Raw genomic sequence first — 19,886 nt, forward strand, 5'->3', positions numbered from 1 at the left:
TCTTGTAGGTAGAACGGCAGCCCCGGAGCTAGCCTTTGCTAATCTGGTCTGGAGCTGGTAGACACGGAGACCTGGTTTCCTCTCTGTGCTGAATGCAAAGCTATGGCCCTGGAAGCCTAACGGGGGAGCAAGATCTGTTGGAGCGTTTGTGCTGCGATCCCTTCCATCTTATATTCAGGTTGTATATACCTATCAATAAAACCATATACCCTAAAGACATCGCAGTCTCCGGGGACGTTCATACCAAGGAAACCAAACTCTGGGTAAGTGCTGGAATCCTTGGAAGTCTCTGACCCTGGGAAACTGGGCGAGCACAATACTTTCAGTTGTCGCATGTTTGGAAACGTGTGTGTCTGTGTGTGCGTTGGACTGGCAGGACTTCTGCAGAGGCCCAAGAACTGACAGCGCACCACATGGACTCTTAAGCAGATTGTGTGTGCGCGCGCTTGCGCTCTCCCCGCTGACGCGCAGAACAGCAGGCGGCTGCAGCCTGGGAAAGAGGCGGGGGAAGGGAAGCAGGACTTCCCCTTCGGCCGCTAGTGCTGCAACAGTCTGATTTCCACGAAATGATGCTCCGCCGGCAGCGCACTCCGCCGAGAGCGCTAATTGGACGCTGCCGGGCACATTCCAGCGCGCTGATTGGACGTCGCGGCGGCGCTTGTGTCCTCGGCCGGGGATTCCCAGGGATCTGCCGAATAATACAGCCGGCTCCTGATTCAGAGCCTGCAGAAGCTGCGATTCTCTTGCAGGAGAAGGAGTTCATTCCGGCTGTGTGATCCGCTTAAAACAAGAGCAGGAAGGTGGGTGACATCTCAGCGTCCTGCGACTTACGCAGCGCCTGGCGCAGTTAAGAAATTAACGGAGCAATCCTAAGGCTGTAAATGTTAATGGGCTTGCTCCCCTAGTAAGTGTGCATAGGACTTGTGCCTAAGGCTGCAGTCGTATTATGCACACTTGTTTGGGAGTCAGTGTCGTTGAACCCGATAGGAATTGCTTCTGAACAGACACGAGTAGGATTCATCAGCCGATCTCCACGCGAGATCAATCACTGCAGGAAAAAAACCTTTTTCGTCTCGAGGCGAGGGTTGGGGAAGTAGCGCGCGTATTGTGGGGGATCGAGGAAGTGTGGGGATCGGGCTGGCACTCTGAGATCACTGTAAGCTGCTTTCTCTTGATGGCTTGCCCTCAATTTCCTGGAGATCAAAGGCAAAAGGCTACCGCCGGCAATCGAGCTAAGTTTGGCAAAGCAAGCGAGGAGTTTAATCAGTAACTTTTTTTTTAACCTGTGTGAACGATGTTCCAAAAGTCGAGTGCAGTTTCTTTCATTCCGAGTTGGCTAGCTGGGAGAGGGGCTGGCTGCGTTTGCAGGCTGTCAGGAGAAGCACGGGGCTTACTCCTGAGAGGGTAACCGCGTTAAGTTTGTTAGATCCACAAACAGCAACGCATCCGGGGCACCTTAAAGCCTACCAGATTTCATGGGCCGCAAAATGCATGAAGCGGCTATCTAAGCGGGTCATCCTGAGTACAGAAGATGACATATATCTCAAAGTGGAATCCAAAAGTGAAGCCCGAAATGCAGGAGATAAGGTCCCGATGCAGATCGCACACGGAATCCAGTCCTGTGCCCCTACAAGATCCAGGCCGGGTGGGCGTGGCACCTTCCTGACTAGTATTGCTATAGAGAGGTGTTGTTTTTTAATTGCCTCTAGAATCACTTCATTAGTTAGGGTGCAAAAAATCAATAGCCCTGCTTATTCAGGTGTTTTTTTTAAATGTAGTGTTGCCAAAGGGAAATTGGTTAACGACATGACTGACAATGGGTGTTGCTGCTTATTTTGTTGTTGGACCAGGAAGTAAAGCTTGTAAAAAAAGAAAAAGAGAACGGGGGGGGGGAGAACCAACCAACCAACCAACCAACCTTCTTTGACACCCTCGATAAGTGTCAGGAAGATGGGCAGAAAAAATAATCAAGCGTTTTGGAAGGAATGTTGGGAAAGGCTGAAGGTCTTGGGGGGGGCTGCTTAGGCAGCAACAGGCGCAGAACATGCTGGGCATGAGAAGGTATGCCTAGGGGAATTGGCTGAAAGGAAGTGGATTTTATTTTTCTCTATAAAAAAAAGTTTGATATTCTTTAAATTTGGGGCAAGGTATAGGGAAAAAGGCATATTCCAGACTTTAAAAGAGAAAATGCACTGCTCAGTCCTATGTATGTTTATTAGCCTCTGGAGTCACTCCCAAGTAAGCTTGTGTAGGATTTCCAGCCAAAAAGTGGTTGCTGTTCCTGCAAATCTCATGAAACAATAGACAAAAGGAATCCAATGCAACAGTTTTTGCCTCCTTCAAAAATAAGAGACAATGCAGAAATGTCCTTACTTGACTTGGTGGAATATTCTTTGCACAGGAGCTACAGAGATTAGTGTAATGCATGTATTTTGCTCAGCAGGAAGCAATCAGGAAACCAACCAGAACAAAATTCATCTGGAGAAGAACAATATCCACTTGTAGGACATGTTGAATGGGCAATTAGTTCTGTGGACCACAGGACAGATCTTGGGCCATTTATCTTCACTGTGTAGGGCACTCTGAGCCCAAACTCTAATTGCCAGATATGCCACTGCTAGTTTGAATGCAGAAGCTTCTTCCTCTTACACTATCTGTTAGACAGGAGGAGGATTCTAGGCAGCAGCAGACATTCTTGGACTGTTTCTTCCTAGGTATTTTTGGTTAAGGATTAAAACAGTAAAGTCTGGACCCTTCTTAGTAACTCTGCAGGGTCTGTTGTTCCTTACTCATCCCAATCCAGAGAATTTTGCAAACAGGAAATTGGCAGGCCTTGTGTTCACTTGGGCCAAAACAGCAAATCTCCCCGATGTGCCTCCTGCTGCTTTATAAACATTCCCGAGTTTATAATATGTGACACAGCTTTTCCTTCTCCCTAACAGCCATTCCCAATACATTTAAGTGCAATTAAGTCCTTTCAATGGAACTGAAGCAGTTAATTGTGTACTGCTCATCCCCTAAACCTATTGTAAACCGCCCAGAGAACTTTGGCTATGGGGCGGTATACAAGTTAGTTTGTTTAATTAATTAATTAATTAATTAAGTGGATGTAAACTCCATTGAACTGAATGGGAGTTGCTTCTGAGTGTGTTTAGGCTGAGGTTGTTAGTATGCAGAGTGCTTTACAATCCTTTATCCCTTTCATTCCCCACTATGAGACAGGTTGCTGCAGGTTATTTCACTTCGTTATGTTGGGGTTCTCTTATTATTTGCAGTGGTTGTGTATCTTTTCTATGTGTCCAAATATATCTTGTCTTGTCTTTTACTACAGTGTTAGGGTTATGTTGAGCACTGGTTGTTGCCTCAGGATTGTTTCTGCTACTTCTGCTGAGCAGCCTTTAACCAAAAGACAACACTAAAGTAGGCAATGATGCAATATACATCATTTGGACCCAGCTTGATTGCTCTGACCCAAACTTTTGCCTCCCTGTGGACCACTTGAAAATAGCTGAGGGCCTTGGCAGACTATTTAATGATTTTTCTGCCTAGTGTAGCAATTGTAAGGTGCTGTGCTAGATGCTGCATGATTTTGAATTGTATCTTTATTGCTTCTTATATTTCATATATAATGTATTTTCTTGTTTTACAATTTGAGTTCCTTAGATTTCCATAAGAAATAAAAGAAGCAATAAAACACAGTAAGAAAAAAGAAGCAAAGAAATACAATTAAAAATTAATGTGACTATTTAATACGAAGCCTCTCATCTTCAACCACAAATCTATTGACATGCCACGGAGCACCTGAATGAAGCCTGGGGACCACTGGTGGTCTCTAGATTACAGTCTGAGAACCTCCACTCTAACCCATGCTGCAAATTTGCACACCTGTGGATTGGGCAGTGCAGGTCACAAACTAGAGCACATATGGTCCCAGGCTATGGTCTGAAGGCACATAAGGCCAGCTCCCTGCTGAAGCTAAGCAGGGTCAGGACTGGGCAGTGCCTGGATGGGAGACCACCTGGGAACCATGTGTAAGCCGCCTTGGGTTTCTATCAGGAAAAGAAAGGCAGGCTATACATGTAATTAAATTAAATTAAAAATTAAATATGTTGTCAAATGCACTAGTGGCATTGCACAGATGCCACAGAACAGTGGTTTTGAATTATACTCCAAGGGATGCTAGGATCCCTTGGAAGCTTACTGTGGGATTCTTCAATTTAAAGATAGATAATGGCGGATAAGCCTCCCTGGGATTCAGCCTGCCCTCTATCACCAGTCTTCCCCTGCTCTTCTTAAGGTTCTGTGCAGTTGCAGGAGTGAGCCGGGTAGGCTCTGTCACAGGGTGCATTTATGCAAGGCAGTGTTGAGGCCCAGGTGACCTAGTCAGTGTATTTCATGACTGAACTGAACATGTGCATTTGGACATGCATAGGAGTTCCATGGCGGAAAAGTGATGTGGGAAAGCATTCTCTGAAGTTAGAAAGCTTGACAACCCTTGATGTAGGAAAAAGACAATAAGGGATTGAAATGAGGTGGTGAAAGCCACAGTATCTGGTGATTGGAGCCATTTTGCCTCTGACAACGAAGGTTACATTCCTAGCTGTTGTGGCTTATAACTTTCCACAGAATCAGCCTCTACAATTTTGTCTAGACTTTTAAAAAAGCCATATGTGGTAGTGGCATTTGGAAGGTGATTGTGTATAGCTTGAGGAAGTGCTTCCATTTGTTTGATCTGAACCTTCTTCCAGTATGTTTCATTGGAAGACTACTGGGAGGTTCTAGTGTTTTCAGAGGGAGGGAAAAAAATCAGAGAATTAACATGTTTTTGGCCATATAATGGATTAGTCTTCTGCATGTCCCCCACATTTCTTAGCTGGCTTTTTCTACACTGAAAGACTAAAGCCTCTTAAAATAAAAAATTACCAATGCATGTTGAACGTGTTGATCAGATTGCTGCTGAGCATATCCAGCCCTTAAAATTATCAATGCCATAGATACACTTTCCATCCAAACATTTCTTACAGTAACAATTGTTTGCTCAAATGAACTGCTGCTGATATTCTTACATAGCTGTCATAATCCTTGCAAGATAGCAGTAACATATCAATATAGCAGAACGGTAAAGATTCCTTAAGAATGCATAATATTATATTGGTTTAAAAGGGACAAGAAACTACAAGCAATATTGTTGCTTTAAGTCACAAGTGTTTCATTACATGTTAGCGGCCAGCATTCAGTTTAACTAGACATCCCTAGGAAACAAGAGGGCTTCCAAAAAGAAATGTAGCATGCAAAAAATTGCATGGGAACATTTTTGAGGAAAATGTTTGTTGATGAAGCTCACCTCCCCCTTGAAAAGAGTAATTCTATCCCTGCTACCACTGCTTTGATGAGGTTGCTCAAGAAAAATGTGTTTTCAGATCACTGGATTTGGATGTTTGGGTAATGCCAATATTTTGGCTTGAGGGGAGAAAATAGGACACAAGGCATAGTTGTTCCCAAGAGCTGTTATTGCTAAATAAGTGGCATTGCGAAGAATGTAAGATCAGTGGATGCACTTTGAAAAAACACAGGGCAGAATCCCACCTATGTGCGCAGAGAGAGAGAAAGAGAGAGATTCCTTTGGGGCTCATCTGAGCCCTGTTTCTCTCCTCTGCCCCATTTGATTTACATGCAGTCCAGCAATGCCCAAGTGCATGTCAGAGAATGGGAGGTCTGTACATGCCTGATATCCGCACCTAGCCCTTCCCCTCCATTCACTCAAGTTACATAAGCTCAGGGAGAGGGTGGGGCAGAGAGATGGGAGGCAGTTGTAGACCTGCCATTCTCCAGACAGCCCTCGTGCACTGCTCATGTGCACACTCAGCAGGGTAGGGCAGCAACAGATCTGTTGAGCCCAGTGGGGTGCCTTGTGTACATGGGCACAGAAAACAAAGATATTCCTTCTGATCAACATCAAAAATTAATGATGAAAACAACTTCAGGAGGGACACAGTTTCATCTTTTGCTATTTTTTTCTGGAGTACAGCACACTTAATACTGTCAATTTGCCAGCCCAATTAAACGGGTAAACGATTCTTGGAAGACTAACTGTTGGTTTTGCTACAAGGGACAAACACAGCTACTGCACCAGAATGAATTTTTGAAGTGATACCACAGGATACCAGGCAAATGCAATCTTAAGATGTGATGTTGAATAAAAACATACTTTTTTAAAAAAGGGTGGTGGTTTTCAAACTGCGTTCCAAGGAATTTGGGGGTTCCTCCAAATCTTATACAGGGCTCCTCGGTAAGATCAGTAGTGGCAGACAAGCATCCCTAAAAGACAGATTCCCCACCACTATCAATCTTCCAATATGGTCCGTAGCTGCAGGAGACTGAGGCCATGCTTTCAGGTTGACCCCAACAACAGGCCTGTCCAACACTCTCTAGGAACAGATATCCTTGGAAATATATTTGGGATCTGTAGCAAACAGCCACTGGAGAAATCTATGGGAGACGTGTTGATGTGTGTGAGAGAAATTTCAGAACCACTGATTAAAAGTCATCAAACACCAGCCGATTTCTAACCTTCAATTTGAAACAGGCAGAAAACAATGGTTTTCAAGCATTTACCAACAGCATTTTGGACGAGTCCAACCCTGAAGTGAAAGCTTTATTGCCCATCCCACGGCAGTACTACCTACAGGCACCCTTTTGACTTATTTCTGAATTTCTCTGGTGGGTCCTTAGATACCATATTCAATCGGTAGGCAAGTAGTGCCCACATGTATTTTTCAAAGATTCTGCTAGCAAAGTCAAAGTCAGCATTTTAGCTAGATCTCATGAGATTAGAAAAACATTTGTGATTTGGAAACATTGAGGAAGTAGACGCCGATGTGGTTTAATAGCCAGAGTGTTGGGTTTGGAAATGGGAAACTCGGGTTGAAATCCCTCCTCTAGCTACGAAGTCTGTCTTTGACCAATTGCTGAACCTGTTCAACATTATAGGAAATAAAATGATGATAATCTTTAGCTCTCATGCCTAAGTAGAAATGAACTGGATTAATTGCCTATTACTCCTGCTTCAAGTGTTTTGTTACACCTGTGTTTTAGAGTTTTCGATTGTTAGCTCCTTGGGGCAGGGATCTGATATCTTGTATTCTATAAAACACCATAGTGCTATATAAATAGAAACACAGATCTCCTGGGAAGAAAAATGGGGGATGGATAAATCATAAGACAGTTTGACTTTTGTGAAAACATATCAATTATAGTAAATTTCGTAGTAACAGTGGGCACCTGGCCCTGCAAGACAGAATGTTTAGTCTTCTGCTTACAAGTTCAAATTCTTCTCTCTTCAGAGCCAAAATGCCACAAACTAGAATGCGCATGAGGCCTTGGCTAGAACTGCAGATTAATTCCAATGAAATCCCTGGACTTCACTGGATAAACAAGGTATGGGTTTCTTTTTTCCCCCTCTCTCTTTAAAAAAAATAGCCTTTTAATTTTATCAGTTTTAAGTTCAAACACAAATCAAGTCCTCACTAAAGAGATTACAAGAAGCTTATCTATGTTATGGGAAAATATCACATTGTGGTCAGAAAAAAAGTGAGATCCCAGCAATTGGTGGCCTGTGACAGTAGATAAATTTTGCTGAGAATTCCATTGTTGGAAAAATTAATTTATCCAGTGCTTCAGTGACACAAGTTATCATCCAACTAAGTCATACTTAAGAGTAGCCTCATGTCTAACTGAATTCTATTGATTTCAATAGATCTACAATGAATCTTAAATCAGGTACAACCCTAATTGTTTAATGGGATCAAGACTAAAATGATGGGAGGAACTTAGTATGCAAATCTAATTCACCTTGATACTCTGCACAGAATTAAATAATCACGTTATTCACTTCATGCCATACCTCAATGTGTTAATATAGATTTAATCCAGATTCTTACTTTCACACTTGTTTATTTTTTTTAATGCTAAACACATTGAGATGTGTAAGATCCCCAGACCAAGCTGATAGGGTTCTCTGTGGTTAACATCCCCAGAATGCTGCGTGTTAACAGTACATTCTATGAAACAAAATCATACATCAGAGTCTCTTCTTCATTTGGCTGTTATGTGGTATTGTATTAAACTACCAGTAGAAAAATTGCATAGATGTGCACAGAAAGACTGCAGTACTTGCTTCATTCCCCAGTTCCTTTGACGTCTTGAGTTTTCTTGATACTGTCTTCCATATATAACTCAGGGATATCCACTCAGAACTATACTGTTGAATTACAGGAAGAAAAGTTGTTCCAGATCCCATGGAAACATGCAGCCAAGCATGGCTGGGAGCTGGAAAAGGATGCCAGCCTTTTCAGAAACTGGGCCATTCATACTGGTAAGAGCTTCCTTCCATGTAGCCACAAATAAGTCCAATACCATTACTTTTGTGAGGAACCAACATATTTACATTGGCAAAAGGGGCAGTGCCTTTATGCCCCACCTCTTTCTCCTCCAGTTACACAAATAGTAATTTGAATGATTGTGGCCACTATGTACACTAGACAAAACTATTAAAAGGAGTGTGAGCCTGTCTTCCAGCTGTGGCTAATACTGTTGTTTTGTTTGTTTTTATTTGTTGGAGGATCTCAGACCAGCATTTTATACACAGAACCACTGAAAGTGAGAGTTGGTTCTGACAACATGTACTCTCTCTCTCTCACCTGCTTATTTAGGTAATCTATTTGCATGGCAGAGCTCAAAACTAATACAAGATCATGGCTCTTTGTGGAACTGCTTCCAGGTGCATCAGCTAAACTGACTAATAATTTGCCCAATGCCAATCTAAATATTATTTTACTCAGGGATTGCCAGCAACTGTACACATGGCAGGGAGCGGTCAACTAATTCCAGCTCTCTGATGTTCCCGTTTCCAGACTATTGTTTTTCTCAAACACAACAGTATTTTTAGTTGTCTGTTGAAAACATATTTAGGTATACATCTTAAAATAGTAACATGTGAAGTGGCCAGCTCTTGGGATCACAATAGATGTGAACCTCAGTTTCTTAGACTCAAACACGCTAGCCATAGCACTACACTAGCTCTCGTCTGCCTGCCTGCCTGCCTGTCTGTCTATGTATCATAGAATCATAGAATAGTAGAGTTGGAAGGGGCCTATAAGGCCATCGAGTCCAACCCCTGCTCAATGCAGGAATATCTATCTATCTATCTATCTATCTATCTATCTATCTATCTATCTATCTATCTATCTATCTATCTATCTATCTATCTATCTATCTATCTATCTATCTATCTATCTATCTATCTATCTATCTATCTATCTATCTATCTATCTATCTATCTATGATGATGCTAGCCATGAGGTTGTGACTGCCTTCCTAAGCCCTTGTCCAGCAATGCAGTTGTCCTCCCTGTGCTGGTCAGAAATGGAAACATTATTTACTGCTACTACTTAGTTTGTATTTGGCTGTTCATCCTGCTGTAGTATGCAGGAAGGATACTTTGTTTCTTAATTGACTATGGCAGATGAACACTTTTTAATGTGATTATTATTGTTGTTATAAGGTGCAGAAGTGTGCCGCTTATTGTTGTAAGTTGATTTGATACTTGTTTTGGTAGAAAGTGACAAGCAAATCAATTATTATTGCTGTTATCAAGTATTGTTACTGCTACTACTACTGCTATTTTATCAGCTGCTCAATAAACAAGAGTTCTATGGGCAATGGGCTAATGGGCTATTAATTTGTAATAACCAATTAGAAATCACAATTACAATAAGGCATTGGCAGAAGGTGTGGCCACAAACAAAAGGAAGCATGTACAATCATGTTTGTTTGTGTGAGTTACCTTGAGCTACACAGGCTGAAATGATCCAGTATTACACATATGAATGTGTTGGTTGGGTTCTTCTCAGGCCAGGTGACTGGATTTTAGGTATTGTTGGCTATATCTACTTCTTAGGTTGCATGTTGCTCAACTCAGATTTACACTGTCTGTCATTATATAGGAAGGTATAAACCAGGAGATAAAGAGCCTGATCCCAAAACCTGGAAGGCAAATTTCCGCTGTGCCATGAATTCATTGCCTGATATTGAAGAGGTGAAGGACAAAAGCATTAGCAAAGGTTCAAGTGCTGTCCGGGTCTACAGGATGTTGGAACCCTCAGCAAAGTCACAGAAAAAAGGTATGAAGGGTGCAGTCCCTTTTCACTGATAACGGACATTTTTTCAGAACTCACTATATATTCATTGAGAATGAGGCTATCATTGGCTGCATAATGGCTATATAGCCCTTTAGTATGAGAGGCTTCATGGCTCTAAATACCAACCATGGGAGGGAGCTGTCACACTCATATCCCGCCTCTCTCCTCACAGATACCTGGTTGCCCAGTGTAAGGAAAAGGGATGCTGGACTAGATGGGGATTTGATCTGATCCAGCAGGGCTCTTCTTTAGTTTTACTTTCAGTATACCCCTAAAACTCACTGTTGGCAAAAGGAGGTAGCTCAGGATGGAAAATGTGTTCCATATAAAGCCTCTGTGGTGCTCTCCATGAACAGCTATTGTTTATTGTCATCCCATGGTTGCCATTATGGCCTGTAAACTTCTATCAAAATCAGTAGAAAACCTTAAGGGGCATAGCCTTGCAGGGCATAAGAATACCATTAATATTTCAAGTGATAAGAGAGAAATTGTGCCATAAAATTGATGACACCTGATACTGTCTAAATTCTCTGTAGTTTCCTTCTCATAAATGCATTTCTTTGCACTAAGTCTGTACTTTTGTGTTTCATGAACAGAAAAGAAATCAAAGGTTCTGAAAAGAAAGGTATGTATTCACTCTATCAAGCTGTAACACTCCTTCTCATACCCAGGGCTGCTAAGCCTGCGCTAGGGATCTTATTGTATCCCAATGGAGCAATTCAAGACATCAGAACTAGATGCTAATATAGTTTATTTAAAAGATAAGTTTGATAGTAGGAACAGGAGACTGTTGTAGCCTTCCTCACTATTGGGACACCAGTATTGCCAGTCTCTGTGGGTTGGGTGGCAAGCCTCTGCATGCCTCATCGCCCTGCCTTGTGTCCAACTGGTGCTGCTATGAGCAAGCTTTTATAGCAGAGGCCCTTGAGCCTCATGCAGCTGAGGTGACATTTTTATGTTACAGAAAGACAATCCTGAGTTGTTTACTACAGCCTCTTACTTGTGTACTGTCCTAGTCAAAAGATTCTGATAAACTAGGAAGTAGCTGGGATTGGTAGCTGACTAGTGAGTTTCCTCAACCTAAGCAACAGGTTGCAGAGCATAAGACCATGAGCCCTCTCCATGTGCAAGAGTCAGGTGGTCTGCACCAAAGGGAATATTCCCATTTGTTTTGCCGTATATTCTCATGTTCTCACACTGCTGTGGTCACATGATGATGAGGCCTCCTGCTACCTGGCATGGCTTCCCATGGCCACGTGCTGAGCTTGCAGGTCATGACCCAGCACAGTGCTGGGCTGGGAACTGCAGAAAAGCTGTTTTAGCTCCTGAAGGAAGGCATTCTGCCTCCTAGCTCTGGTTAGCAATATAGGCCTCATGTAATGGCCTCTGATATGCATCGTTTCAAGTTCCTAAATATACCAAAGTAGGCATGCTAAAGGGCACATTGCATATGTGGCAATACAGCTAGTCAGAGAATATTTCACAGAAAAATAACCATTATAGGTAGGAGTCAGCCAGTTATGCTTTCGGGTCCAGAAAGGATCCCTACGCGTGTGAAGAATGAGTGGGTACACCAGCCTAAACCTCCTCGAAATACAATGTCTTCTGGATATGGCATAACACAAGCAAGTGAAACATTTGTTTGAATCTCATAGCCTAACATGTGTAGACTTGGATCCTAACCTAGAGTGGAACAGAATTCACATTCATGGAATTTTCAAAATACTTTCGGCAGCATTCAGTCTGCCATCCCCACTCAAGCTTTGGCTTTTTAGGATTGCAACCTAGAAGTTTCCACAAAATACAATAGATAATTTTGTTAAACTGAAAATAATCTCAGACACTGAAAGCAAAGCATCCACAGATTGCTTTTGCCAAAGGGATGATTCCAGTTAAGAATATAAGCAGAGCCTACTAGGCCAGTGGCCCATCTAGTCCAGCATCCTGTTCTCACAGTGGCCAACCAGATACCCTTGGGAAGCCCACAAGCAGGACCTGAGTGCAAGAGCGCTCTCCCCACCTGTGGCTACCAGGAACTGGTTTTCAGAAGCATACTGCGTCTGACTATGCTGGCAGAACACAGCCATCATGGCCAGTAGCCATTGATAGCCTTATCCTCCATGATCTGCTTTTAAAAAAATTTTTTTAAAAATTCATAGGTCATCAATGGTTAAGAAATGTATGCCTTAGATTGGTTTAAGTTAGGGTTGTGGGACCACTGCATGGACTAGCTTTGACAGATGAGTGGGGTAACCCAGTTGACAATCGTATGATGACAAATTATGACATAAGACATCACATAATCAACAAGTGAGTGTCCCACCCACCTGTGAAAATCCCTTGTGCGTCCCAAGCTTGGGAACCACAGCCCAAGGGGCATTGCCAGCCATATGCTTTGGAAGACTCCCCACATTTCCTTCCTGGATGTCAGAGATAGAAAGGAGCCATGCAGGGCAGCTTCAAAGAGCAGTGCTGGGAAAGAGAAGTGGTTTCCATTGAATGGAAACTGTTTTCTCCTCCTTGAGCAAGGTGCACTCTTACCACCCATCAGCTGGTGAGCAGTTGGGAGTGTGCCCTGCTTCAGCAAAGGAACTATTGGGAACCCACTTTAATCTCGTGGTTGTTCCTTTGAAGCTCTGCCCTTACCCACCCCTTACCTGACATCATGCATGGTCAGATGTAGGGCCTGGGCAGGTGATACTTTCAGTCTTAATATTAGGTAGACATTTTGACAATAGAGGTCCTTTTTTTTTTGCAGTCAGTGGACGATATCAAGACAGAAGAAACAGCCAATGCAACAAGCAGCATTCAGCTACCAGATGACCACAGTAACTATGCACTTCTGAGCTACCCACCTGAGAAAATAGAGGTGGGGAGCACATTAGGAGGTGAGAGACAACCTGAACCATCTTTTTCTGTAGTTTTCAAATGGTGGCGCTATTAATCTCAATGTAAAGAAATCAAGCGCTAGAATCCACCCAATACACCCAGGTGGTTGCGATTTGTCTGGGAAGAACTGCAGTGGGTGGGCAGGCTACCTGTTATTTATTTTTATAGCCACAAAAGGCTTTCAGAGCAACTTACAGAAGATTCTTAAAATAAATGATATCCTGATAAAGCAGGATCCATGACTATGTGGAGGAGTCTCATCTTCTGGTAGGATCCCTCTGCAGACCTTCCCCACAGAACACATTAAATGTCAGGGACTGGGAGGGCATGACACAGTGTGGGAGGTCTGTGTGCACATCCCTGCCCTTGGTCATACTTCTGAGTATTGGTGTTCAGGCAAAAGTCTGAACATGCCTAAAATCACACACCATTCTAGTACAGGGATAGAAATTACATGGTGTCTATAAGGAACCAGGATGATACAGACAGCATTTCCTGCTCTCCCCCTTGTTCTTCCTAGGGATGGGGGAGCAGCAGCTCCCCTCAAGATCTTTGGTGAGGGAGTAGGGCTGTGCAGCTGAAACTCACTAAGTTTCTATGTCTTTTCAGATCTCTCCACATGTAACCTAAACAATAATGACTGGGGATGCCCACTAGACGTTCAGTTGCCTGACAGCACAAACGACATGTATCGACTTCAAGTGTCGCCCATCACATCCTCCTCTGATGGTTGGTATTTCATTGTCCATAACTGTTGGGTAATGGATTGATCATAACTGAGTTGAGAGAACGAACCAAGAATATAGGATGGCAAGGGTTATGTAAGCTAGTGTGACTTTTAAAACATAAAATTATCTAAACATGTAGCCACATCTTCTTCATGCTTATTCAGAAGTAAGGTCTACTTTGTTCAGTAGGACTTCCTGGGTAACTGTGCATAAGATTGCAGCTTTAAAGTTGGACAGATTTTACTTGCCCAAAATATTCTTCTGATTATACCACCTACGAAGGCAATGGCTTGCTTGGACTCTAAAGCATTTCAGTCCTGAGCCAGCCAAAGATAAGCACTCTTAAATCTCACTGATTTCAATGGGAAATATTGTTGTTTGTTGTTGGCCTGCCTTCAAGTTGATCCTGACTTATGGCGACCCTACGAATAGGGTTTTCATGGTAGGCGGTATTCAGAGGGGGTTTACCATTGTCTTCCTCTGAGGCTGAGAGGCAGTGACTGGCCCACGGTCACCCAGTGAGCTTCATGGCTGTGTGGGGATTCGAACCCTGCTCTCCCAGGTTGTAGTCCAACACTCTAAAGACTATACCACACTGGCTCTTTAATGGGGAAGATAATGATATGTTTAAATAAATGGGACATAAACTTGCTTAATTTTCACCTGGATTGTACCCTTTGCTAGAAAGGGAGCGATTCCTGTGCTAGCGACAAACGTGTAAATCCTATAAAAATCAATATAATTCTTTGTGTAAACTAATGATCAATTTTACATTGTTTGGTCATGTGATTAGAAATTATAACTGTTACAGTTGGCGGTGGAAATTGGGAAACAATCAATAAAGATTTAGTCAACAAAAACTCTTTAGCTGCATTGAGTATGCTTTTTCTCTTCTTTTCTTCCTTCAATGACTTCATATAACATCACAGGAACTGATGAGGATGACGATAAACTGAACTTGGTAAGACTGCCTTTTCCTTTCAGAATAATGTTGGCATGATCTAGGTGTTCATATGTACTACAGAGTAAGGCATTTTCCCATCTGCACCCAACCCACTGATGCCCTGAGAGGAGGTGCTCTCAATCAGGGTAGACTGGGCTAGATAGGCCAATGTCCTGAACCAACATAAGGCATTGTCCTAGGTTCACATGAAGGCCCTGAGTCAACAGAATGGTGAAGGGCTATAGCTCAGCGGTTCTGCTTTGCATGCAGAAGGTCTCAGGTTCAATCCCCCAGCATCTTCAGGTAGGGCTAGGGGAGACCCCTGCCTATAATCCTGGAGAGCCACCGCCAGTCAGTGTAGACAGTACTGAACTAGATGGACGAATGGTCTGACTTAGTATAAGGTAGCCTCCTACGTTCCTAAGAGCCTTACCCCAGCTTGGGCTAAATTATCAGTAAGCCATGATAGCTACTGAAATAGGAGAAAATCCTGAGTTTGGGCCTAATCTGCAAGCCCTGAGTGACATGTGCATGTGGGGAGTTCAGCTGCCATAGGTGAGCATCACATTGCTGCTCCCTCAGGCCAGGGAGCTGAAGGTCCCTCTTAGGATGGAAGAGAGGCCACAGAAGCTGAGCATCCAATATCCCAATAGAGGCTCTGGAGCTGCTTCTCTGCTGGGGGAATGATCTGGCAATATAAATGAATAAAAAAAGATAAGGCCCTTATTTTAATTTTTATTAAGTTTTTGTGTTTGAACTTGGCAGAAGCAGTTAGTGCAGCATTTGTTGAAGTGAATTAGAGATACATAGAATAAGAAATGTGGTTGATTTTATTGCCCCTTCCCATTTTGCCTGACAGAGAGACCTGTGTAACTCAGAGGTCACTAGCATTTATGCCAACGTATATGCACTGAATTACAAGTTTCCCTTACCTATGTTGTAACTTATCCATTTGAAAGATGGATGATAGTGGCTGTTGAACTTAACTGAATACAGATATGGAAAGCTGGTTTAAAATGTTTTCCCTGTTTGTTTCCTAACAGCTACTTAACAGTTCTGATTGGTACCAAACCAATGTTGGTGGGAAAGGATTCCTAATCAATGAAACTGGCATGCAAACTTTCTTCTTTGACCTTAACATAGAGGACCAAGATGCTGACATTGACACAAATGCAGGTATAACTGCCTTCTGTTTTACATTCAGAATACAGCTGAAGGCAGAAAAAAGTAGCCAGTGGGATTAACATCCCAGCTCACAGCAAATTCTTGCGAAATGCATGGGGTTTGCATCATCAGTGAGGGTCATGACATTTATTTATGTACAGTTCTTCCCCATCTTATCCTAATGTCAAGATGTAATATAGCTACATATGCTGTATTATCCAGGAGTGGCGTGCATGGTGGGACAGAGGTATGGAGCTGCCCTCTTGACAGTGGTGTCACTGCTGCTTACCTGGATGGGGATGGGGCAGGGCAGTGGCCAGGCTGGGCTGCATCGTATCACCAGTGGGACTGCTGCCATCAAAATGGCGGGACCTCTGGTACACCTGCACAGCCCAGACTTTGTGCCTGCCCTGCCCCAATCCCCTCCAGTAATCAGCAGGAAAGCCATTGTTCCCCACTCTGCCTTGTACACCATTACAGATTTTATCCTCCAAACACACTTTAGGAAAGAGAGAAATTGGCCAAGCTTTTGACACTTGAGTTCCTTCCGCATGCCCTTGTCTCTGTGCCTTGCAGCAGAGTGACTCGATTACATTCCAAGTGGGAGATTATGTGAGTTTTGCCTGTGCTTTTTGATCTGTGATGGCTCGTTCTCGCATGTAAGTCATCAGTTGATGCTGAAATCATCAAGTGATGACTATGTATATGTGAAACTGGCTTCTTGCATTCACAGCTAGCATTCTGTGCACTGTACCACACTGCATTTTATGCCAAAAGGCCCAAATACAGTGAACAAGTATAAAAGCCTCCAGTCATCAGAATAGGCTTGTACTCGTTTGCAAGGCAGGGCTGTTTTCTTCTCTCAAAGGCTAACTGGGGCAGCCTTTGTACATTAAGATACGATGTCTTGGTGTTCTCAAGTGATGCTTAAGGCAGTAAGAGAACACGGGCATGACACACCATGGATTCTGGAGGTTCCTTATAGGAATCTCATTAATTTTATTGTCAAAACCACCTTTCCTTTGCAAAAAGAAGTCTTGGTAAGCTAGATGTGCGGTATGTGGACCATATAAATTCTCCATCCTCATATTATCATATCTCATATGATGTTTTGAGGGTAAGATGTAGATGCACATTTAACCGAACTGTTCTGTTGATTTCTTTTGATGATGTCTATGCCTGAAATCATGCTGCAATGTTATACTCATTTACCATAGAGTAGCTACTGTAAACATGTATAAATTGCACTGTTAGTTATGCATCTCTAGTTCCATGACCCCTGCTTTTATTAGTCAGCAGTGGTTCATTATAAACCTGTATGTTTTGTTAGGTGTGTGTGGGGATATTTACCTTGTGATCAATTTAATCATCATAATCAAATTTACTTTGTTTCTGCAGAATTAATGCCATTTGACATGAAAAACAGCCTGGATTTTCCTTTGGTGGATTCGCTAAGAACATGTTTGCCCCCCATATCTTGTAGCATATAAACCTCTTTCTTTTTTTTTTAACCACTAAGGCTGCACTGTTTTGTTCCTTATCTCATCTGTGAAATGGAACCAAATGGGAAGAGTTGCTAATGCTCTTCTCAATGTTTAGAGCTGAAAAGGTGAAACCAAGAGTATATCATCTGGGGATAAGAGAAGATACCTTTGTGGTAGAAACTGTGGGCACTTCAGTTGTTTGTATCATGAGCCAATTAAGTCATTGTTGCTGCTTTCCCCCCTTAATTTGTTCATACATTAATATGGCCAGGGCTCAAACTATTTTTTAACATGCATTATACATGAAAAGGTGCTTTTCACCTTTAACAAAATGGCAAATTTTTAATCACATCCATAGCTTATACTTGTCATCATTGCATCCCTGTGGAAGATTGGTGAAACACTTAACTAAGTTAAGACAGTAATTACATGTTTTTGCATTCAGTCATGGGGATCTTCTTTCTTGTGATCTGAAGCCCATGTCAGCCTCAGATCCCCAGTTTTGTAAATATGTTTAGCTCTATAAAATGTGAAAACCAGATACACACTTTGTTCCATATGTTAGGTATTCCTGAATTTTACTCATAAGACATTTTAGTGGTTTCCTTGTGACATATTTCAGTTTACTGTCTTATCAGTTTTTCAGAGGGCCAAACACATTGCCCATCTTTAAATGCTGAATATTCAGTTTATTATACGGTGCCATTGTCAAGAGACCTCTGAACAAGTATTTTTGAGAGTCCATAGAATTTTTAGCAAAGCGTATACAAGATCAAGAGTGGTTTGGCAACCATCAGATTGCTAGGCTGCAACTTCAGTTGTTTCCTCGTACTTATGTATATAGAAAGTTTACAATTATTTTAATAAAGATTTTGTATATTTTGTTTCTTGTTGTCATGTTGGTGATGCCAGAAAGAAATGGGGGAAATATTCTGGATTGGCTTCTTGACTAAGATTGTCTCCATACCACAGCTCTTCTAGTTGGGAGTGGAATTAGGACAGCAGCTCTGCACAGCACTTAATGTAGTGCCATATTGTTCAGCAATGCCCATCCCATGACCATGTCCTCTTATAAAGCTTATTCACAAGTAAATTCCAATCAGCAAAAGTCCGTGGCAACCTTGCTTTATTACTAGGAGGATCAGCCTGATGGTTTCTCATTAATACCTGCTGGGAGATCAGTGCAGAATATGCTGTAATTTCTTTTGTATCTTTTTATAAGATGCGTTGGGGCAATTTTTATGTAAGTAGTAGTAGTAATAATAATATTGTTGCCCCTTCATTACCCTCTATAATAAAATAATAATAATTTACTTTTGATTTCTGCATAGTTTTAACAGCATTATTTTGCTATGCAAAAATGGAAAAAATTATAATGAAAGGCAATCAGTAATTAAAGTTTCCTCCATACATATTTATCTATATTTTGTTTTATAAACAGACTAAAGGTAATTTTTCTAAAAAGATGCTGTGTGTCCCCCCCAACTAATCCATTAGCTGGTGACATCTGTACCCCATGGGCATAGGGCAAACAGCCATAGGTCCTCTGCTTCCTTGATCCTCTTGGATTTGCCCTATCACTGCTCAAGTGAAAACTGCCATATTCAATCATATGCCTGTAATTATAACACTGGAGCATTTATAGATTACTATTGGGCATTCAAACTACTTCACATAACATTGGGTTGTCACGAACTAAGTTTGAATCAGAGTAGACCCATTGAAATAATGCACCTCAATTAGTCTTGTCCATTAATTTTAATGGGTCTACTCTGAGTATGACTAACACTGGAAACAACTCATTTTCTTGTTTTAAGGCTGAAGATAACCCTGCTAGATAGGTCTGTATTATTATTCCTATAGGGTGTGCATGGCTAAGACCACTTAGAGATTTTTTTGAAAAAGTGGTATAAAAATGCTTTTAAATGAATGAACAAATAAGTGAGGCTTAAGCCATATAGCCAGAGGAGATTTGAACCAGGGACTTCCTGGTTAGTAGCTCAAGCTGTCTGCCTCTGCTACATCAGCTGTTGAAGAGTAGTTTTGCCCAAGATGTAGTCACTGGCATGAATTATGTCATATTAAAATCCTGCTGCTCAGGCCAGTCCTTGAAAGCTTATGCAGTGATCATTGTTTGTCTTTAAGGTGCTACAAGGCTGTTGTTTTCACATGTGCTTTTAACACACAAACCTTACTGAGAATTTCCTTAAACAAAAGATCCCTGTTGGTTGAAGTTCTCACGGTGAAGAGTATGTGCTACACGTTTGGGACAGGAAAAATCCCACATAGTAAGGAAACAGCATGCCACTGGGGAGTGTTAGAAGAACACAGCACTTTTCCTCATTGTTTCCAGTGTGCTTTAAGTTCTTGATTCCCAATCATGCATTTGGCATTCACTCCCACAAGATTTGTATGTAGAGATGGCCACTGACTTGGATGGCTTTAAAAGAGGATCGTTTTTATTTGTTGAACAAAATTT

The 19,886-nt window shown here is 42.1% G+C and overlaps 2 protein-coding genes across 3 annotated transcripts in view; one reads left to right on the forward strand and one right to left on the reverse strand.

Moving 5' to 3' along the window:
- RAD50 (RAD50 double strand break repair protein) overlaps positions 1–19,886 on the reverse strand; it is a 258,175-nt gene that overhangs the window by 125,492 nt on the left and 112,797 nt on the right. The window lies entirely within an intron of this gene.
- IRF1 (interferon regulatory factor 1) lies at positions 656–18,291 on the forward strand. Of its 2 annotated transcripts, none has more exons than XM_061617057.1 (10): positions 656–800; positions 7,344–7,437; positions 8,275–8,374; positions 10,005–10,181; positions 10,796–10,824; positions 12,958–13,087; positions 13,698–13,817; positions 14,746–14,777; positions 15,803–15,935; positions 17,322–18,291. In XM_061617057.1, the coding sequence occupies exons 2-10, from the start codon at positions 7,351–7,353 to the stop codon at positions 17,411–17,413; spliced, it is 900 nt and encodes a 299-aa protein (XP_061473041.1). In that variant the 5' UTR covers positions 656–800; positions 7,344–7,350; the 3' UTR covers positions 17,414–18,291. The 2 variants fall into 2 exon arrangements, with proteins under 2 accessions (XP_061473041.1, XP_061473040.1); XM_061617056.1 differs by lacking the exon at positions 656–800 and adding an exon at positions 1,342–1,685.

This window comes from Rhineura floridana, chromosome 3 (assembly GCF_030035675.1).
Source record: "Rhineura floridana isolate rRhiFlo1 chromosome 3, rRhiFlo1.hap2, whole genome shotgun sequence".
Classification (NCBI taxonomy): Eukaryota; Metazoa; Chordata; class Lepidosauria; order Squamata; family Rhineuridae; genus Rhineura; species Rhineura floridana.

Excerpts from the sequence above, each read along its gene's own strand:
- IRF1 (XM_061617056.1), top strand. The coding sequence starts at position 1,492 with ATGAAGCGGCTATCTAAGCGGGTCATCCTGAGTACAGAAGATGACATA. Across the intron at positions 10,825-12,957 it reads CAAAGGTTCTGAAAAGAAAG|TCAGTGGACGATATCAAGAC; the intron begins GTATGTATTCAC and ends TTTTTTTTGCAG. Across the intron at positions 15,936-17,321 it reads TGACATTGACACAAATGCAG|AATTAATGCCATTTGACATG; the intron begins GTATAACTGCCT and ends TTGTTTCTGCAG.